The sequence below is a fragment of the Megalops cyprinoides genome, chromosome 20 (genome assembly GCF_013368585.1).
Source record: "Megalops cyprinoides isolate fMegCyp1 chromosome 20, fMegCyp1.pri, whole genome shotgun sequence".
NCBI classification, from domain to species: domain Eukaryota; kingdom Metazoa; phylum Chordata; class Actinopteri; order Elopiformes; family Megalopidae; genus Megalops; species Megalops cyprinoides.
The window spans coordinates 25,098,728-25,121,906 of NC_050602.1; the positions used below are offsets into that span (position 1 = coordinate 25,098,728).

The 23,179-nt window shown below is 43.4% G+C and overlaps 1 protein-coding gene across 1 annotated transcript; it reads right to left on the reverse strand.

Moving 5' to 3' along the window:
- Positions 1-283: 283 nt before the first annotated feature.
- Positions 284-3,193, reverse strand: klf17 (Kruppel-like factor 17). Its single transcript, XM_036554223.1, has 3 exons — positions 2,994-3,193; positions 1,644-2,673; positions 284-1,522 (listed from the first exon to the last, which is right to left on the reverse strand). The coding sequence occupies exons 1-3, from the start codon at positions 3,078-3,080 to the stop codon at positions 1,347-1,349; spliced, it is 1,293 nt and encodes a 430-aa protein (XP_036410116.1). The 5' UTR covers positions 3,081-3,193; the 3' UTR covers positions 284-1,346.
- Positions 3,194-23,179: the final 19,986 nt, after the last annotated feature.

A 23,179-nucleotide genomic window follows, 5' to 3' on the forward strand; every position in this document is an offset into this window, starting at 1 on the left:
TTGAAGTAATTCACTGAAGTATCAGGTTCAGTAACATGAACAAGTGTCTGGCTTATGCACAAACTAAAGCTCCTCCTGGGCTGTGTCTCTGTATCTCTGCCAAATGATTACAGTCACTCCATACTACAGAAGGGAGTGAGTGGTGACAGCAGACAGCATGTTTGTTTAATGTTTTTTATTATTATTGGATCTCTGAGTCTCACTTGTGTGGACAGGACAGGAGTTTTCTGGAACAGCCACGAGAGACGCATTACTGAATTTGTACCTATATGTGCCCATGTTCTTTGCTGTAACACATTTGTAACATGTTCTTTGCTGTAACACATTTGCTTATTTTTCAGTGCTCTCCATAGACAGGTGTGTGCATAATATCAAACCTCTGCAGAAGGATCTGTCTATACATAACAATCCATAATGAAAGCCGCAAAAAAACAGAAAGGATGCCAATCGTTTCAGATCTGACACAGTGAACAACAATACACAGCGAAGCGTGTATTTTATCTGGTTTTATTCTTCGTAAAAACACTTTAACATTTCATTTACAGAGTTCATTTACACTTCTCCTTGTCTAGTCTAGTGTCAAATTTACAAGAGTCCTCAGTTTTGATGAAGTGTTGAAAACGTGCACACACGTACTGCACTTTCAGAGTGAGGCACTGCTTTCCACTGCCAGGTGGGTAGTATGGTTTCAAGTATATATAGAGTACAGTTTCTCTAACATACAGACTTTACAAGCTATACAACTTCATTGAAAGGCAGTTTGACCGTACCTAAATTTGTAGCCCTTTGGAGTCTAAAACCTTCAAGAAATCCATGATCCATCAGAAACTTGAAATGTTTTGCTAAGAGAAGCAAACTAAAAGCAAATCTTCTTTAAAAAGCAACTTTGAAATAAGTACAAAATTCCATAACTCATAGTCTCCAGTAGAAAAACTCCAAATCGCAGAAGTACAAAAATCTGTTGTTTTCTGAATGAAATAAAAATAAATCCATATGCTTCCCTGACATGAGGCAACATGGTCAAAATTGTATAATAAAAATAGAGCAAATGAAAGCCGTATTTCAAAAATATATGTACAAAAAATATCTTTGGGGTCCTGCCCTGTTTGGTTTACACTGCCAAATCAGCCTCTGTTATGATCCTAACTTTCTTTTTTTAATAATTTACGACAGAAGACTAATCTGGTCTGATGATCTTAGGTCTCCTCTTTAAATACTGTCTTAACTTAGTGGCAAATAGATACTATATCCAAGTATTTACAAGCCGCGCCCATACCCCCAAAATTACATTATTATAAATACACAATGCTTTCATCGAGAATCGTTAACAACAGACGTCGTTCGTTTTACATATGCCGCTTCATGTGCAGTGCCAGGTGGTCGGATCGGGAGAAGGCTCTCTCGCAGAGGTGGCACTGGAACGGTCGGTGACCCGTGTGCTTCCTGTAGTGACGAGTTAGCTCGTCCGATCTGGCGAACTTCCAGCCACAACCTTCCCAATTGCAGTGGTACGGTTTCTCCCCTGTGAATAAGGAAAAAAAACATTAGACATAGTTTAGAGAAAGTGCAAATGTTAGTTTTAATTACAGGCAGGTTTAAATTTGTTTCCCCACATCACATTATTTCGTTGTATGTGCTGTTACCTGTATGCGTTCGCATGTGAGCTTTAAGGTGCGAACTCTTGGTGTACGTCTTCCCGCAGCCGGGGAATTCGCAGCTATGTGTCGCGGTGCGTTTTCTCGCCCAAGACCGACGGCCTCGCTTTGGCTTGCAGTCGTCGGGTGCGAAGAACTCCAGCAGCGGCGAAGACGGCGGGGTCAGCATCATACCGGGCATGCCCGGGTGCGGAACGCGCAAGGCTTCCCTGAACATGCCATACTGTCCGTGATACTGCTGTGCACCCTGGTGACCCTGATGGTGGGGGTACTGGGGCGGGTAAGGGGTATTGCCCATGTACTGTTGCTGGTGCTGCACGTGAGGGTGGTGGTGCGGGTGCATCTCTGCCAGGTGACAGTCTTTGCGCGCCACCCCGTCCTGCGGGGAACTCTGCGGCACGCCGTGGTGCGCAAACCCCTGAAACGCGGGCGGGTGGTGCAGGTGCGCGTGCTGCATGGCGCGCGGTGCCTTCTGCTCGTACATCTGTCCCATGAAGTCGCCAGCCATCATGCACGACTGCTCGAAGTTCTCAGTCTTAATTTTATGACCCATGTGGTGAGCACTGTCCACGGGCAAACTGACAGGGTCACCCATGCCGAGCGCCCGCAGCTCGGTGTACTGCTGCCTGTCCATGGCAGATTTCATGTTGTAGTCCTGTGTTAAATCGCCCTGATAGTTCATCTCTGGGGTCAGCAGCTCCGCAACCAAACTGTGACCGGGGCTGGGTGTAAAGCTGCCGTTGCTGTACGTGGGCGTGGGGTGAGAGCCGTCACTGTCATAAACCGTGCTGCAGCTCTCCGGCGACTCCGGCAGCTGGTACGCCGAGGACTGCGAAGAGTTGCTACCGTTTTCAGAGGCAACTGTGTTAGACAAGATAAACTCTAAATCCAAGAATTTGGCGAGGTCGTCCTCATCCCTGTTCAAAGTAGGAGTCTCCACGATGCTGAACTCGACTTCGATCTGGGGTTTCAGGTCATCTCCTGTTGTACCGGTTTCGTTCTCGCCCACCTTCCAGAGCTACGGGAGATCAATAAAGACATTTAATTACATACAAATATAAAATTCAAAATAGCAAGAAGCAAGTTAAACTATTCAAATGTCTAAAGTCCCTCACTTCAAACCAGTAATGCAAGTTTATCAGCGCTGAATCACAATGACAACACGGTCTACAAAACGCTTTACACGCCACTCACTTGCTTTGCCTGTTTAAATACAGCACATGCAATGGAACCAACATATTTCACAGTAAAAAGCATATCTCATCTATAAAAAATTATTTAAAAAGACAAGCAAGTGTGTATAGAAAACTTTCAGAGAAAGGAAAAATTCAAACTTACATGTACAATTTCGGACTGCTTTTCCTCCAAAGTCTGGTTGCTTGCAAAAGTGGTTATCGAAGGCAGCATCGCATCTGCCAGAGCCATTTCAAAACGTTATCGAAATTCAAAAACGAACTTGTACCTCGTCCAAGTAAAACACACTCTGAACGTCGCTTTAGTTGCAGCTAAGTGCCTGCCGACGTGCACCATCTATGCAAAGTTTCTCAACTTCTGCACCTTCCAGATAGCCAGCTTGTTATACGCTTGTGGGCCTTGTGGGCGGGGCCCATCGTAAGTGACAGCCAATGTACTGCGTTCGCTGTTTTATCTTCGTTTCTGTCAAGAAAATAATTTCGATGGTTGATGATTACAAGATTAGAGGTTTACAATTTGCTGAAATCAACTAAGATTTCCCCTCCCCCGAAGAATCTGAAATTTCTGATTTTTTGTATCATTTTCATTTATTATTTTTTTGTGTGTGTTTACAGCTGGTAAAGGCAGTAACATATCTGCTAAGTGCACCGTATTTTTACCCGAATGCAAATCATACTGCAATTAAAATTACTTAAAATAATTTCTTGATGACAGGTCACAGGTATCTCTGCGTCAGGTAAACGTGCTTTCTTGGCCATTCGTCTGATGTCAGTTTCGACCATTTAATTTCCTCAGTCTTTGTTGTTACGGACTGAATGTTACGCATACCATTTACATTTCACTGTTAACAGTTAACCAATCAAATCTACATTCTTGCAAGAGGGAGAATTTATCAAATCAAACCAAAACCATGTTTGATTACATGATTTTAAACTTTGTAACAACTCACCCAAAATATCGGTTTAAGTCAGACCTATATCTATCACGCATATGTGTTTTTTTCCTGCAAACGTGCAAATGCCTGAATCATTGAAAACAACAGGGGGCGCCACTCAGCCTTATCGGTCAGCCCAATCTTCCCAACGGGAGTTTTTTTTAGAGGAATGGAAGACAAATATAATACTGATATATCGATACGCGCTGTCTATGATACTGTGGTGTTAAATAAGTCTGTTATATATTATTACTATTACTTCTACCACCACTACCACTAATAATAATATATTTAGTACACAGAATACCCGTGCAGTTTCGCCCACCGTTCCTTTGAGAAAAACTACTTTTTGTTATTTAAATCGTTACATAGGAAGATCCATGACCAAGTTACATTAGCAGTAATGTTCATTTGTTTGAATATAATCCCTGGTTGTTTAACATTTAAACAAAACCTGTGAACCAGTGCTAATTCCCAGAGCTATCGAAACAGCCCGTTAATCTTAAAGGTAAGCACTACGGTTGCACATTCGTTAATGATTTTAACACAAGCATCCCAATTCTCACTTTGGATTATTATGCAAATCAAGAGAGGTTAGGCTACTGCAATCTGATGGGAAGAGACGAAGTGGTAAATTTCTGCAGGACGTTCGTCCAGTTAGACCGAGACCAACTGAAAAATACAAATTGGAAGAAATATTTATTTTAATTCAGCAACACATCGACATAGCTATACCGAACAACAATAACTGGAAAACAACAATACTGTCATAATAACTAATCTCAATAAATGGGGGTGTCAGTATATCACAATTTGTATTGTTTGACATGTCTGCCCTCCGTGAAAACGTTATCAGTAAAATATTATATAGAGCACGTTAAGAGAAAACGTGCATGTTGTAACAACGACTTGAGAAATTTTTAAGAAGGAAAATGTAAGCATTCCAAAGATATGACAGTTTTGTCAGCATCTCATTCTGTCAGTGTGCTAAGTGAGCATCTTCTAAAACCCATAGAAAGGGAGTTTCGCTTTTGGGACAGAAACCTGAAAACCTGAGAAAATTTATCAAAATATTATTTTAGTTTGTTTAAGTTATTTTTAACGGGAATACATGACGTTAGCAGAATATCGATGCTGAAAAAGTTAAACTCATTGTATTTATGAAGACAATCTAACATACTGTTTCTGACCAGCTAAACCGTTCTGAGAAGTCAGGAGATGATCTTTTGTTCGGTTAATGTCTCTAAAGACATCTTTTTAGACGGAAACCGTCAAGAAAACATACAATTATAGGCATGTAACATTTAACTAGAAAAAGGCTACTTATTCACCCCCAGGGTCTGTACACTTAACTGCTGCATCAAGAGCGCTTAGATGAAATAATTTACCCGCAATTTGTTTCAGGAAATTGAAAAATGTTCATCACTGGGGCAGCGGGTTATGAACATCATGCATATTTATCTTTACTCATAATTACATTTGTGAGCTTATACAACTATTCCTCACGTGTAAGTTGCTGTTGTGAATTTGATATATCCCGTTTCAAGGATCCGTGATTTGCATGTAACGTCGTCCAATATGCTTTCAATTTGAAAGTGCAATGTCCGTCCGTTGCGCAATATTTTGCCTTTTCAAAAGAATTAATCAGTTTGATAGGTCTTGTCATGCAAAGGATTACCTTCTGGTTTTGCTAGCAACTACTGCGTTCTGTAGGAGCAGACCAAATAAAAATAATGAAATTAGATCATTTAATACGATTTATAGTGTACCTCTATAATTTGACACTTCATTTATTGCCCTCTAAAACGATATAAATTATAACATTTATGCCACGTATATATCCCCTTCATGTATCATATATATAATCCCTGTCACCATTTGCTAATAATTTATATACGTTAAATACTAAGCCAAAACGCTTTATTTAATGCAAACAGTTTTTAAGCCCTTTTTAATTTTGCAGGCTGTAAGTTCTAGACTTCTACACTTAAACCATTGTGTCAGAATATTCCCTTTGCCTTTCTACACAGCGTTCATAGTGAGAGACATGTGTGCGGAGGGGGGATGTTTCTGGAATGAGCTGGTGTACAGAGATTTTCGCCGTTGTCTTTATACCCGGGTTATTTTTAAACCACCTACGCAAATCGAAATCCGGAATAGCCGTTGTGTCTGGAGCCAAGTGGAAATGGGAATGGCGTGAATTTCCTGAGCGAAATCTGGACACCTTTCTCCGACATCACGGGACGCTGTCCACTTTCACTCTCGCCTATGTGTGTGTGTGTGTACGTGCGCCAGCATGTTGGCACACATCAACCCCGTGACCAAAACAACTGTTATTGTTACACCGATGGCTGCGATACTCCAGTAGCTAACACACACGGCTGCTAGAGCAAGAGAATATTGCAACACCAATTTAGGACGATAACGAATAATTGCAACTGTAACGGTACACTACTTAGGTAAATATTTCTAATGCATGAAACGAAAGAAAAAATCAATGTAGCACAACCTTTGGCCCTGTGTATGTTTGTATTAGTTATTTAGTTGGAAGACGCCCTAACTCAGGGTGACTTGGGGTTTTAGCAGATACAAGATAAGAAAGAAAAAAAAACATTTAAAGTCGAAAGTAGTAATATTTCCCAGCTACGTAATTGAATACATCTTATAATATTATCCAAGCCAGTCGGGTGGTTGGTCTACACAAAAGCTAATCAGGAAACATGAGTCCAACGCAGGCATTGCTCGGTCCGTCCGCAAAACGGACAAAAATGAAAAAGATCACTATGATCTTGTTTGCTTAAAAAGGCAATTATTTTAACGTATCATCCAGGACATTTGCCTCACTCTTGCGTCCCGCCGAAGAATGGTACGACGGAGTAGTCATGTTTCCTTGATTGTGTTTTGCTGTGTTCAAAGAGAGAGGAAGTGCTCTCTTGTTTTCTAAACACAATTAAGAAGATTGCAGATTGGGAAACAGACCTGTATCTTTCCAGGGACATTCCATTTAATTTAGAGGACAGACAGATATGTAGCCTACATACTGTTGTGATAAATTGTTCTGATACGCACGCAGCGCGAATAGTCTACGCATCAGTTATTCCACTGCCTCCAGAAATGTAGCCTGCGCGATGTAAGGTTAACACAAGTGCCGTTACATAGTCTCAAATCTTTTACATATTTTGCAAAGTAGTGTCTTAGTGTCTCATTTTATAGTCTAATAGTGCAGACATAACAGTTGTTCTAAAATATTTCAAAGCTCAATTTCAACAAATTTACGGAATTAATTATGCCTCACATAAAGTAATCTAGATCTACAAATATTTTTGGAGAGCAAAACAAGCCTTATAAACAAGTCTTATAAAAACAAGTGTTATAAAAATAAAATATTGAAATGACCCGCTGCAGTCAATGTATTTTCTCTCATGGATTGCGCACAATACACTTCGAAATTATTATTTTCCTAATGACCAAGACCACCTTATTTAAAGGAAACGGGATCTTAAAATAGTTTTACAGCTGTATTACTACACTCATTTATTTATTCCTCGTCGAGTTAATTATAATAGGCTACACTGATAATGAGATTTACTTCTTCCAATTCATGTGTCGGAATATTTACATCGGAAAATGCTATTCGTGAGTATTGACATTAAATGTTGCACTTAATTCGTAAAATATTGTTTTTAAATGCACCATGATAGGTTTTGCAGTGGTGTCTCTCAACTACAAGACATATATCCAAATGTGCTATTGCAAACACATGACACGCCAAACAACAGCAGACTACAGCAGTGTATCACACAAGTGGAGATGATTTGTAAGGTTATTAATCAACAGATTGTGTAAGAATAATACACTGTGGAAAGTACAATCAATATCCAGTTATACTGAAAGACATACGGGCAAAGCTTTTTGCTCTGTACAAGTAAGTATACTTCTCATCATTCTCCACTCGCTCAATACTCTCTTATCGGTGTAGTTGTATGTGCCTTACATACTTCCACACTGAGCTTCTTTGTCGACAGCAGCCATGGGGACCAGCAAAAAATACAAAACAAAAAGTATGATTAGTTTTCAGATGTGTAACTTTGAGGTCCACGCCCTTGACATGCTCATATACAGTACGTGCACTTGGTCTTGTGTGCCCACACGTGCGATAGAGGGTGTGTACACAGCCCCATTTATGCCCAAAGACGCGGCTTTGTGTGGGCCTATTCGCAAGCCTGGGGTGCACTGGTGATCTTGGAGCAACCTGTAAGAAAATGAGCTCAAACAGAATCCTATGGTTCCTGTCAGGGAACGGGTCGGGTGGAGCGGGGAGTTCGGAGCCCCTGACCGTACTCACATGCGTTTGCGAATGCAATGCGTGTGCATGTTCGCTTTGTCTATGAGTCATAATAGAGCTACTCCACCTTGATTGTGATGACTACCTTCTGAGTCACTTATTTAGTTTTATAATGGGTTGATACTTTTGAACCATCAGCCATCTGCTCGTTCCTCAGCAAGAGACCATGCGTTTATTGAGGAAATACAGTACATACGTTCTTCTTTAGTACTCTCTGAAAGCCTTCTTTGCAATGTGCTGCATGCGTTGCGTGGAGCGGTATAGACCAGTCGATGTGACAGTGACTTTATCTCAGCGAGAAAAGAAGTGAAAATGGTAATATAATCCTACCGAATCCAACTACATTAATATTGCACCTCCTGAACTGTATCAAAACCACAGGGCTGGGCTTTCTGGCAGCTTGAATGGATTTGAACTGCTGCCATCTCTGTCTGTGGGCAAGCAAAGTTGAGGCTGTGCTTTACTCCGCAGTTCACATATAGTCTTACAGAGCAAAGTAAAGTTGAATAATGAAGTGTCTTAATTTATCAGCCAGACAGTGTTTAAATTTTTTTTTGAGAGGATTAGGCCTTAGAATTAGATGGTGTGGTTTACCAAAACCATAGGTTTCGTACACTTCAACCACAGCTCATTTAACAGTTTGTGACACATTTCTCCATTAGTGGTCATTATTATTGTGAGTTTGTGAAATTAAATGATCTATTTGAGCAAATTTGTGTAAATTTTCAAGGACCTGGCACTTATACACATTGTAGTAAGTATATTAAATATGCAGCCACAGACATAACTATAATTCTTTGCTCAAAGGGATTTGTGCAGGCAGAACTTTGTTACTTTTCACATTTATAAAGGTAAACTCAGAGACTGAGCATATTACACAGGTAAAGTACAATATACAGTTGATTACTTTGTAAACAATTTTTGAAAAAATGTCTGAACTAGATTTAAAATATTAGAGGGGTATACATGCTGGGATATGATGACAAGTAGCTTCTTCTCAGGGTAATACAGACTATTAGTGTCACCAGTCATATCTTAAAGAGTCATTGTTTTAAACAAAACTACATTTCCCAGCTCTCTTATACTCTTCTATGACCATTTTTTGCACTTTCACCTGGGATTGTTTTTCATACAGAACTGCAGTCATTTGTACAGTCTGCTCATCTGGCGAATTTCACTTTAGTGAAAATCTGCTGACCAGGATGCTGAAAGTGCATGTTAACTTTTCCCTCCAGGTGCAATCTTTTTTTGTGAATCATATCCAATTCCATTTTCTAAAAAACCTCAAGAGATTGGCACGATGTACCAACCGGCGCTTTGCCAAAAAGGCTACGCCCTAAAATATCCTGGCTTTTCAGCTTTCCTTTGAGGGAACTCATGCATTTAGCACACCTTGCATACATTTAAAGTATCTAAAAAAGCTCGCAGGGTTTTAAGAGGATTATTTCTATTTTCACACTTTTGGAGGGTAAATACAAACCTTTCCATCTCCCCCAGAAAGACTGAATTATCAAACATTACCATTACAGACTGAAAAGGTAATGACAGGAAAACTCCCAATTGCTTCTATTCACATGAGAATAAGAAACTTGTTCTATGAGTTTCGACCAAAAACTGCCAAGGACAGAGGGATTATGGGTATTTTTTTTTTTTTTTTATGTAGCATTGATGCCTGTGGGAACAGACTTGAATAAAGAGATTTTAATACCTTTGAAAGAGGTTTAATGGCCGGGAATGTCAAGACATATTTTACTAGAATGCATAATGCAATACTTTTTAAAATCAATAGACTAAATAAAAACAAAGTAAATTAAATTCATACAAAAATATATAGAAATACCAGACTTTGCAAGTAGAATTCTACATGTTTTACAAGTCTGGATCAATATAGGACTGTTGTTATTATTATTATTATCATTATTATTATTATGCAAGAATGTACATGATCACAGGTAAAGGCATTAGCCTGAAACTAAGAGGTTTTGTCATGTGCATGTCAGGAATTGGAGCATAAGCAAGTGGCCATTCCAGTTTTACAGTGGGCATTGAGCAAGTTACTCATCAGGAAATCTATGTATTCTTTTGCCTTTACATATGCTTAAAGTTCAGTTTCCACAGTAAGATTTCATTGATTTATTATCATTCATTAATTAATTCATTCATTAATCTTCACATATCAGGATTTTATTTACATTGTGTAAAGAGAACAGTTGTTGCAGACTGCTTTAGGCATTTCAAATGTCAAGCCTGAGTTTGATGCTCAAATATAAATTGCATATAGGACAACCAAAAGTGTGCTTTTTATATTTAAATGCGATGAAGTTCAAAATGAATTGTTGTGTTGCATGCTGGCCTTAACTCACTGGAGCAGAGTTCTCATTCAGTTAGAGACACCTATTCATCTCTGCCTTCTGTTCACCTTTGCCTGGAGGCGGGTCCTCTCCACCATGCTAGGCCAATGAATCACCTGCAATGGCAAAAGAGCTTCACTCTCGGGAATCCTCTACACAGAATATTAGTCAGAGAGACAACCAAGAAGCAGCAAGTGCTGTCAGTAACGCTGTGAATCACCTCAGTACCTTCAAGGTCCATGACAGACCCTCCTCTTGGGTCCTGCGCTACTCTTGTGAGAAAATACAAACACCTTTTGTGTGCTACAGAGAGTTACCATATTGTGGACAGCTGATGTGGTGTCGCAACTTGTGTGGTGCAGTGTCAGAGAGAGGGGTGACCTGCGAAACAGGATGTAATTTTGTATGAAATCTTTACAGAAACCAGTCTGGTCTGAGAGTGTGAGGAGTGCCTGTACACAGGATTCTCCCTGTCAGACTACAGACTTCTACAATGCTTCCTTCTTGAAATGATTGAAATGCATTGTACTGTAAGTCCTTTGTTCAAAGTCAGAAAGTATTCAACAATCAAACCTGAACACTTCTGTACTATGGTATGTGGTTGGAAACATGATGCAAGTAAACCTGAATGCAGTCTGCTGGAAGGTGCTCTGCTATTTCTAGGCAAATGTTTAACCTGGGCTTACAACAAACAGGGGTTAATTTAATAAAAGACACTAAAATATTGGGCCGCAACTCCAGCAGGACACTCAAAAAACATATTCGATCCCCCTTTGTGTTAGAACGGCTTTTATGTAAAAGCCGTTCTGAGGTCGGGTTTTATAGATTTCTACCTGAATTTACAGTCCCGTGGGTTAGAACCTGCTTTTAAATGTAGCTCAATGAGCCCACTCAGGTGTGTGCTGGTGGATGTGAGGCATCAGCTCTATACACTGAAAGATCAGAGTAAACAAGTGGTATTGACGTTACTGAGAACGCCCAGGGGGTCTACATTAAAGGGCTGGCTGAACTCATAGGCCTGGTTCCCACTTAGATTGCGGTCCGTTGAGGTGATTGATCAGCCTGAGCTGTGAGCAGATATCTATCAGGTGAGGGAGGGGGGTGGGAAGGGGGGAGTTGGTTTGATGGAGGACTGGCTGCCAGGTGTCTGTGGTCTTCTCCTTTGCTGGAAGTCTGTCTTCCACCTCCCTGCTATTCCCTGCTTAATGAAAGTGGATTGACTTGACATGACAGCTATGTCATCTTCACCACTAAACCAACATGGACGTGTAATAAAAATAAGAGGACTTAAATGAAGATATGCATGAAAAGGGGAAAATTATGTAAAAGATAAAATAGAGAATAATTATATAATATATTATATATATATAGAATAATTATCGTAGCAGTGAAAGATGCCATGCAAATGATAGATGTTTATGAAATGAGTGCAGTTCTTAAAACACAATAACCTTAGTCAATCAGTCCCTCCACTCCACCACCCAAACAAATCTCTCATCAAACTCACTCAAGAGCAGTCAGAACATGCAGTGATCCACTGACAGCTTGTTGCTGACTGAATTCACTGATGTGGCAGCCCAGTGAGGATCAGAAGGGTTGGGGGTTGGCGAAGGGTAACCCTCCATGGATACCCCTTCCCCCATTAGAATCCACTATCCATGAAAGGTCGTCTCCCTGATGGACGCCTGTGTGTGCATCCAGGTAAACACTGAAAGGCCCGCTGTGGCTGGAGAGAGTGCTGGCTGGCCAGACGAGCTCTTTCACTGTAACCGGACCGTGGCACAGCCCAGGACAGGGGCTGCAGACAGGGCCTCACCCACCACAACGGAGGGCGAATGTGGGCGGAGCTTGCAGGCAGCTTATGCGGGGGCGGGGGGGCGTCTCTCAAGCCAAAGGGAGGTGAAAGTATGGCTGCCACAATACCAGACTGAAACACTGAAATTAAAGGCAGCAGAAAGCCAAAAAACTTTTTTTTTACTTTGTCTTTTATAAAGATCTCAGAGTTTCTTTTTATTGTTTCTTCAAATAACCTGTTAACTATATCATTGCAAAACCATTACAGAATTCCTTTCATTAATATTTTTTAATATGTAGTTCAAGATTTGCTCCTTTAAAACATGCAATTTCACATAAAATATGCAGCTCTTTTACAAATGAAAGATTCTGCTTTTGAAACATTCCGCTGAATAAATGTTAGACCATATATACTAACTGAATAAGTGTGTTCAACAGAGTGCTTTTCTAGGTCAGCGGTTTATCTGTGTGTCTGATTTCACACAAGCATTACAATTCAGTGAAGAGCTGGGATCTGTATTTACCCCAGCTGCCGGCTTCTTCCTCCCCTTTGCCCTGTGTTTGTCTTCCCGTTTCACTGTTTTTTTCGCTCTGACATTTTGAAAATCAATTTGCGATCTAATCTGGTGTCTCCAGAATAGTAATTATCCTCCATCACACAAGTTAGAGGGGAAATCAACTGCTATCTAACGTAAATAAGCAGCCTAGCATGACGTGAAAAGGCGACACAGAGGGCCATACCTCACCAACATATCAAAGCAGAGAGAGCAAGCGGCCAAGCGGGGAGGAAGTCAGAACAAATATGATTCTGAGCTAATTATGGGAAAAAAGCCCCCCCAACCCCCACTGGCCCCCACTGCAATAATGCTAGCTTCCATCATAATCAGTGATTCAGTTCACCCTGGGAATAAACGCCTGGTGGAGTAATTCTGTCGCCTAAATATTTTTCATGGGTGGCTCACGTTAGCGTCATCAGAGACGTTGATGAGTAGTCTAAGCATGTTCTTGTTTGTACCGCAAACAGAACGACGGTTCGCAGGAAACTGTCCTTAGAGGGAGCTGACTCAGTCTTCAGGCCACAAGGGCATTTACTCTGTGACTGCAAACAGCTCCGGTCCGCTCATGCATGACGCCTGTCTTCTGCACCCTGAAACGGCGAAGTTTCCAGTCTTCTGGATGTGTCCCCTCTCCTTTCTCCTTGCGTTTGGTTGCGCGTTGTTTGTTCTGAAGATGTACTGCCGTGCCGTTTGTCAGAGTTTAAACCCGGAGTGCAGCCCCGCTGTCCCGTCTCCTGAGAGGCCTGTATTCATTGGTGTCCATTCAGCTCCAATGAGCCTTTAGCTGGCAGTTAATTATGCTGGAATCTCAGACACCTATCGCAGGGTCACTGACAGCTCACGGGGGACGGCCTGCCATCCTGGAGGCGGCTTTGTGGGGTCTGCAAACAGTGCGGGACTGGGCGGGGCAGGTGCAAGTTCGGACGGGAGGTTGTGGGGAGGGGTTTGAGTTATGGCTGTTCATAACTGACCACACACTCTCTCTCTCTCTCTCTCTCTCTCTCTCTCTCTGTTGCTCTCTCAAATTCCACATGCTCAAACACATCGATGCATGCAAACAAACTGAGCAGCCCGTGTGTGTACCCAATACCCACTTGTTAAGTATCCACCTTGCTTTACTTTATTATATTCAGGCAACATTGTGGCACAGTGGTGATGAGCAAGGCTCATAACCGAAAGTTTGCTGTTTTTATTCCCCACTGGGGCACTGCTGTTGTACTCTTGGGCAAGGTACATAGAATTGCCTCAGTAAACATACAGCTGTATAAATGGATAACATGTAAAACTGTAACCTGTGTTACAGTCGCTCTGGATAAGAGTGTTTGCTAAATGCCAATAATGTAATGCAATGTAATATTAGTGAAAATCATTTCAAGGCTAGATATAATAAATGAATGGTCTGTTAGCGTCATTCCGCTAATGCCAGGTTCCAGGTTAGTGGCCAAGCGCTGGTTCCTCACAGCCCTGTGACCTGGCCAAGGCCCGGTTACCTGTCACTCATCCCTGCTCTGAGACGCTTTGTGCCTGTGTGTAATTGCCCCGGCCAGCTCTGGAGGAGCCCTTGTCTGGGGACACAAAACCGTCTCTCTCTGTGCGTCCACGCCTGCCGGGGGGTCAAAAGGACACCTCAGAGGGGCTTTTTCAGCCCTCCCGGTCCCCTCTCTCCCTCACAAAAGAGATACCTGGGAAAAGCAATTATTTGTCTTCCTATCTGTTATCCAGCTTTTCATATTCTGTCTCCTCCAAACTGATTCTTTTGGGTCAAAGATGGACAGTGTCTATAGCTGGAGACTGGACTGGATCCTTCTTGAAATCAGAGGTCTTCGTCTGCCACTCTGGTGATTGTGCAACACAATGTAGAATGTAGCTCCTTTTCCCTCTCCTTCCCTCATGGTGCTGTGAAACTCGTCTTATTTTCAAATGCTTGGCTACACAAGTCAAAATCAAATTTACGCATGCATGCTTGACCTACAGAGGTGGGAAGGAATCCATTTATTGGGTTCAGACTGTGTAGAGGGCAACAGTTTTTGCAGGCAGGTGCATTTTTTAAGCATTTTTTTTACTGTTTTAACTAGTCACAGACACCTTAAAAATATGTGCATTTACACCTAATTCTGTTGTTCAGTGAATCACAGGTGAGTCACTTCAAACATGTCTTATTCTGTTGTTCTGGCAGTGTTCACGCTGCAGGTATTTTGTTCAATAAAGACACAACCATGCACAAACCTGACCACATCAACATGAAAACAAGGCGGGGGAATATTGTGCTTGACAAGCAGATAAATTGAAGACTGTTTCGTTGAAAAACCTGAAATAGAAATCCTCCAGCGAAGGGCCTTCAAATGAAAAGAGACCACGTGTGTCACTGGAGAAGAGCAGCCAAAGATGACCAAATAGATGTGGCTTGTTTCATTCTTTGCCAACTCTGTCTGGATTCCATACACATGAGTTTTGCTCTCGGATTTCAAGCGAAACACAATGAAAATAAATATTTCCAATCAGAAAAGCACAAGCTATGCCCAAATGAGTCTCTGTGAGTGCCTGAGAAATGACCTTTTTTTTATTGTGTGCGGGAGAAGGTTACTGTGGTTTCAATGGAGCTAAATTGGCCATTGAAAAATACACCTGAATCTAAACAAACACTGTTGCTTTTTTTTTTTTGGCGCGCCTGGAAATTTCGGCGTCGCGGTGCCTCTCCTCCTCGGACCTGACTTTTATAGGGAGGAATGTGTGAAAGCAGGAGAGCGAGAGCGCCTGTTCATTGTTCCTTTCGTTGGAGCTGTGTCTTTCACCTCCACCAGAGCAGGCTCCATTTACGGGCATTGTCATTACTCAGCCCATTCACCCGCTGACAAGAAATAAACGCCGAAATAAGACAAAACAGTGGAGGCTGGCAGTAAATCACGTTTTTTCTTTTAGCTCCCTGAAGGTTCAGGCCAGGTTACCTCAGCCCCTCACCGGGGCGTGACAAAAAAGGTAAATAAATTACGGATTTCAAAAGAACGAAGTCATCTGACGTCTGATGAATGCGATAAATACTTGTGAAGTGTTTGGTGATTACCACCTCTTCTCGGTGTTCTGGGAAGCTGAATATGGTTACGTGAGTTATGTTGTGCATATGCTGTTATCTTCCGTATTTTGCATCCGCAAAGTGACCCCAGACCTCAGTGTGGAAATACAGTCATTGAGGACAGTGACAGTTCCAGTTCAGCAATGAAACGGAGCTTTCTTATTGTGATGGATTATGCTAGAATTTCAATCACAAAGTGTACTGTACAGACTGTGTAAATTGATCCATCTGGAGCACTTGTAATGGTTTGATGGTTATCATTTATTCCCCAGAGTTCTCAATGAGAACTCTCTAGTCTTGCACAAAAGGTGTCACTTGTTTGCAGCTGCTACTCTGAAAGAACAGATTTTTTTTTTAAGTAGTATTATTTTTAATGCAGTACAACAGAAACTACAGCAGGAAAAGAACAGCTCTGTAATTTTCAGTTTCTCATTCTATTTATTTATTTATTTACACAGTAGATAATTAGATTTGCAAATAATTTGATAACTGCAAATGTGATCCGGCATTGCACTTGCCATAATGTAATAGGAACAAGCATCTCAAAAAAAAATCAACGTCTTATTATTATCTTACAGTACTGCCATCACTCAGCAGGAGAGCCATAGAGCAGCTTGTGCCACACGATATCTTCTCTGTTCCTCTGGTTGGACGTGTCATATTGTTCAGATTTTGTGAGACGTATTTTAAGCCCGTCATGCCTGTGAATCGCCGTCCTCAAACAGGAAGGAGTAGATTGCAGATTGGGAGTCCCAGCACACAAAGGGGAGAGGTCTGTGTGAGGGGGGTAGCCCCGGCACATGAAACACTCTCTCTCACGAAACTGGGTGACAATGCGCTGTACCTGTCCCGGGGCTGGGTCCTTTCAGGGCCTCACGCAGGGCGCTTCGGCAGTGCCTGTGTCTTTATCTGCAAGGAAACAATAGGCCTAAGGGGAACAGGAGACACTCTCACAGCTCAGACAGAAGCTGCAGGTTACAGACTGCCAGTGTTTACACTGCCTTGAACTCCTATTCTCTTCAACTGCTCTCTGCTGGGACGGTCCCAAATAAAAAAGGGGGAAACGCCAAGATGTGGGTCACGGCCGCAGACCTCTGTGGAAGCCAGCAAGCACCGGAGGTTACAGCGTCTTCAGTTCGCTCCTTTGCTAGATTACATGTAAGGGTGACTGAAGTGCAAAAATAATCCCATGCTTAACGCTGGAAAAGAAAAGAAATTTTTTATTTCCCTAAACTGGAAGCTGCTAGCGTCAGACGGTTGTGGCAGCTGAATGAAAAATCAATAAACTGTAGGCACTATTATTGTTTTGTGGTTTTAAACAGTGCATTGCCAATGACCGCAATAACGAGACATGAGCCTTGCTGTTCATGTTGCACACATTTAAAGTCCAAAATAATGGCCCTGTGTGGCTGTTAAATTTACATAACATACACGTTATTTACATTTACATGACATAATTCTCATAATTCTTCATAAGTCTCTCCTTTCCCTCCGGGTTCTGGCCTAGCTCTTTCCTCTTCTATTTTTAAATTTCTGTTTCCCCCTTTTCGCGTTTCTTTCCTGCTTGGTTGAAGTGTGTCCTCTGTTCTGTTTGCTGTCTCTTCGCAGTAGAACTGGAAAAACCCAGCTCTGCTCAGCAGAAGCAAACAGGTGGAACAGGTCGGCTTGCGGCTTCGCGGTCGCCTGCCTCTCCCTTTCACTTGGTAATGGAATGACACCCTGACAGGCTCCAGAGAGACTGTCCCTGGCCTGTTAGAGACCCCATCACTCTCGCTCACCACGAGAGCCCAGCTCAGGCGGGAACAGGTCACTGTACATTACATTATATTACATTATTCAGCAAACGCTCTTACCCAGAGTGACTTACGTAGGTTACAGTTCTTTACAATCTTATCCATTTATACATCTGGATTTTTACTGAGGCAATTGTGGGTTAAGTACCTTGCCCAAGGGTACAGCAGCAGTGCCCCAGTGGGGAATTGAACTGGCAACCTTTCAATTACAAGTTCTGCTCTTTAGCCACTATCACAAGTCAAGCTTATTGAATGGAAAAAGCCACCCTGGCCCTTGATAACCTGCAGGGTCCAGGATTCTCCCAGCTTCTAAAAATTGATGCCTTGCTTAGTTTGCTAGCCAGTGTCCATTGAAAAAAATTTGAGGCTATCTGGAAAGAAAGGGGGCATTACAGGTGATTGTGAATTATGCTCTCGTGATCATCTGCTGATTGATGGAATAAGAATACACCGTGTGTTTCTCATGGTAAGTTTGCATTGGCCAGAAGCCACTGGGAACTAATGATGCACATTCACTTGCTCTCGGGTCCAGGGACTGTTCACACACGTACGAACAACGCGTGGCATTTCAACTGCGTAATTCAGGGATCTTCGTACATCGCAATAGTAAAATCAGTTATGAAAGAGGATCCAAATACTGCCCATGTCATCAAACTTATCCTACAAACAAATTACCCATTGTCTTGTGTGTAAAATGAGTTTCAACGAGGAGCGTTGCGGCGGTTTCCTGTCAGGGTGAGGGAAAGTGCAGCCCGGCAGGGTAATGGAGCCAGGTGTAGGGGCACTCACCCGACAGGCTCTTCAACAGCTATTAGTGGACCTGCTATTGTTGTGCTAAGTGGCCCAGGACAATGCAGTCCCTCTGTCCAGAGCCCAGCAGCTCGGAGTTCTTAGAGAGGTGCGTGTTTTTCAGGGCCTGGTGCACCCTGGCTCCCAGCCAGACTTAAGCATGGGGAGTCCTGTCTCATTTATCTAAATGACCAAATTCAATGTTGCTATTGAATGACAATAATCATCCACTTAAAGCATATAGACTATGAGGTTTAGGGAACTGCTGATATGGTTACTTTGGGACTTATGAGTCTTTATATAAGTGGACAGAGAGCTCTGCCAGGCTTAAGAGAACGCCTAACAGCCTTCGCCAAATACAGGCGCTGCCCGAACTCCTCACCGAGCGGGCCCTTCATGCCAAACCCAATTTTGTGCTTTTCATTTTTGTTGCACAAAAAATCAAACAGCCCATTTGGTTGGTTGGAGGCAGGAGGCCGCCAATGGCAGCAGCTTCGAAGTGCCGTCAGTGACATTGCCCCGCCCTCGTTGGGCAGGTGACCTGGCACGCACGTGGAGCATGTGACGGCGGTGGGTGAGAGCAGGTACCTGCTGGAGCAGCTTGCACAGGTGAGCAAACACACAGCCCAGCGCGTAGCTTGCCTTTTATCCCACAGGAATGCAAAACATGCGCCTCTCAATCAAAGCAAGACAGGGAGCTCGCTGGAAGCTGGCATATAGTAATCCACCTCTGTGTTGCTGTAAACCTATATCCAGCCCCCATTCATGTCTTTCAGTAACAACCACACTCACACTGTATGAGCTGGTGGAATACAACCTACAACCTGAATATAACCTGTAGACATCACCAAGTGCAACAGCATAGTGCCTGCTACTTCACATTCCCACAATGCCTTGCTCTTAACTGCTGAAATTAGTCGCACGCATTTCCTTGTAAACATCTCTAACAGTGTACTGGGGTGACATAGCTGTTGGGTAATGGGCACAAATTAAAGCTTCACCAGGAAGCGTTTGTAAAAAATGTGAAAGTGAAGCCAGACTGAGCAAATGATTTGGACGAGGAAGGGATTAAGAGTAAGGTGAGAGTGAAAGCCAGAACTGAGCATGACACCTACGATGTGACTCATTTTTCTGTCTCTGGGTTATGCAACAATACAAGCCGTACATTATACATGCATGTCAGTCCATATTGACATCATTAATAAATCTGCCTGATTACTCTTGCAAATGAGCGCCCAGCAATCTTAATACATGTTCAGTTTTTCAGACTTTCATATTGTGCAAGGAACTTCACACCCTTCACTCTCGGATCCCGTACAGTGCCTCAGCTTCCAGTCGTCTTACTGTAAGGTGAAGCGTTTCATAACGTGATTATCTAACGCCTTCTCTCGCTCGAATACGCTGTACCTCTAAATAGGATCTGTTGCCCTTTCAGACGCTGGCAGGAAGATGAACATGTTATTCAACTGATTATGAGATATTACCCCTGAAGTGCCTGCAGGCCCTGGGAAGCATTCAGTGAGAAACACACACGCCTGAAAGCTGCTTGAATGTTCCAGCCCTCTGGAACAGATCGAGGTCAGTGTTTCAAAACACACTTTTTATGTGAGTGTCTTACCTCATATTTTCACCTTATTTTTATTTATTAACTGCTTTAGATGGCAATTAAATAATTGCATTCTGAAATACAACCACTGCCTTTAGCTCCCTGCAGACGTGCACAAAAGGAAATCCTTTAGCATGCGATTCGGATTCCAGGGCCCAGTCAATCCACCTGCAGTTGTTCAGATTAACCTCGGTTCGCGTCTCTGGGATGCAAAGCAAACGGAACTAAATGGCGATTGTGTGAACAGGGGATTACAGTGAGATGAGCTTCGGTATCAGGTGTTTAGGGCCCCTGAGGTTTCTTCAAACATGGAGGTTCGCACCTGAAGCTGTTTTCATTAGCGGGGATTAATTGACGCATACTAATGATTAGTATTTGGAAGCAGGAACAAGCCTAGGGCTAGCTGAGGAACACGTCCGAGCCCTAACTATCATTATCCCACTCTTAATGGAAATATAAAAGAAAATATCAGAGATATGTGCAAATGAATCGGACCTCTTAGATTAGTGAGTCGCGTCGTGCTGTAGTCTTACTCCATCTTAAATCTCTCCTTGTGACTGTATTGCTGTTTCTGGGACACCTAAGTGTGTCTGTGACAGAACAGCCTGTCACTGGCCTCCCTCCCCCATCTGAGTAAGACCTGATAGGATGTCGGTAACGCTACGGCTTCTTTGTTCGGTTAGCAGCAAAGCGTGCACATTTCCTGTCAGGCCCAGTCCATCATCTGAAGTGCTTTTTCCCCTCAGCCCAGAGCCTTCGCCCTCGCCCTTCGCTGCCAGGGAGATCTCGCCGCACCTGGCAGACCTGTGTGTCTCACACGTAAGGCCCTATCTCCGTTTGCTCCATTTGCGCTGGGATTTTGGACATCGTTCGAATATTTCCTCTGGGCTGGCAAACGCTGTGTCTGGTTTACCCTCATCTGCGGACTCCGCAAGGGACAGACACCTTTAGCATGATAATAGAGGTAATGAGCCCACTTCAGATAACAGTGTTTGCCGTGGTTCCCATTCCCTGCTAGCTTTAATGGCCTGCAAACAGCACCCCCCCCCCCCAATGTCAGAGTTTTAACCCCCCCTCCAAAGAACAGCCACGGCCAGGGACAGCTCTGGGATTGTGCTTTAGGAGAGAGGACCCTGTAAATGATTGGTTTCCTGCTGTTGGACAGCTAATTGTTTATTCATCAATGTGCTGTACTGCGCCGTTAGAGATAATCCCAAATGCACACATGTTGACTTAATCTTGTGTCTCTGAGTTTCTGTCCTCCCCCCCCCTCCCCCCTCCCTCCCCTACCTTCCCCTGAGATGCCATCCAATGTTGTCTCTGTGTGAGGACTGACAGCTTGGAGAGGCTGATACTAACCTCAGCTAAAAGGATTGTAGTTCTCTGCAGTTCTCTGTGGTTCTCTGTGGTTCCCAGAGTTAAAAGAACCTCCTGCTGATTTATGTTCTCTGGGATAACGCTTCAGTTTTGCTGGTAATATGATGCAGCGCTTTCGTTTTTGAACACGTTTTGTTTAAATTTGGGGGACTTTCCCTCTGTAAATATACAGCAGTACCTACTGCTGTAGGAAGACTGTGTCCTCCTGCTGCGATGGTCTTGCTATCACTGGTGGTCCTGAGCATGAGGTATCTGTGAGATAAATTTTACCAAGTCACCAAGAAGTCAGTCAGCTATGTGCGACGGATAGCTGCGTTTTAAAGGGCTATGGGCATGTCAGCATAAATGTGAAACTGCCCTGCCAGGGGTCAGACTGAGGAGCTGCCGTGTCCCGCGCAGGGGAACTGAATGAAAGCTCCGGTCCTGCGCTGTTCTGGGAAAAAAGCCTGTCTATCACGTACAGCTGCGGCGCAGAGAGGGGCACCGGCCCTTATCAGCCCGCTCCAGTCTGAGGATCCGTTAGAGCAGAGCCGCTATCTCCGCCGGCCCGCACTGGAGCCGCCTGCTCGCCCCCCGATTACGCCGCCGTACCCGGAATGGCCCGCGCGGTCCGCGAACAGGTGCTCCGTCAGCGAGGACACGCGGCCGCCATTTCCGTGGAAAAGGGGGGTGGGGTGGGGCCCGGACCGAGGACAACGGGCATTATGATTGCATCGCCTGTTCTCACACGTTGATGCATCACCAGTAGCCGGTGTTTGCTTTGCGTTTGCATGGAACAGGATTATAAATGTATCATCAGAAGCGCACATATTTACCACACAGTTCCCAAGCCAGGGTTCATTATGGTCCTGCCAAATCATACCTGCGTTTCTCAGGTTCAGCAGAGGGGAAGTAGGTACACAAGGCAGCGTTATTGCCTAACAGACAACCCTAAAACTATTGACATTGATTGCACCTGGCTCCAGTTTTAAAGGAGGTGGAAGTAAGGTAGTCATGCTTCTCAGTGTTAAGCAGGATGTTCAGCTGATTATATTAAAAGAGCAGTCATCCCCGTGGGCAACATACCAGATAGGACAGAAAGTTATAACATTAAGAATGCAGACAGCACTAAAAATGCAGTCATGTGGCTATGAACTTACATGAACTGTGCTGTTGCTAGTAGCTGCTCGGCTTGTGGAACAAGAAGCCACCAAAGCACTGCATTATTATGCATTACATTACTGCCACTGAGCAGACACTCTTATACAGGTCACAGTTTTATCCATATATACAGCTGGATATTTACTGAGGGTTATGTACCCACACATTACTGAACATTATGTACCAAGGGTACAACAGCAGTGACCCAGCAGGGAATGAAATTAGCAACCTTTTGCTTAAAAGCCGTGCTCCTTACTGCTACACCAGTATATATTCCAGAGTTATTGCTGTGAGTTAAGATGGTAATAGCAGCAAAAAAATTGTGAGAAGGCAGAGGCCAGCTCTTCCCGAGAGTCAGCGGGGCGGGATGGGGGTCCAGCGATCAGGGAGACGCCAGCTCCCACGCCGTTTCACCAGTCAATTTACCAGGCCCTGACCCCACCCCGCTCTGCTCCAGACCAGATCAGAGGCTCCCTGTCCTCTCCGCTGGGCCGCAAATGAGATGTGACAGGCTGGCGCGGGCCAAGGGGGCCCAGAAACAGCCCCCTTAAACAAACAGAGACGTGGCGACACC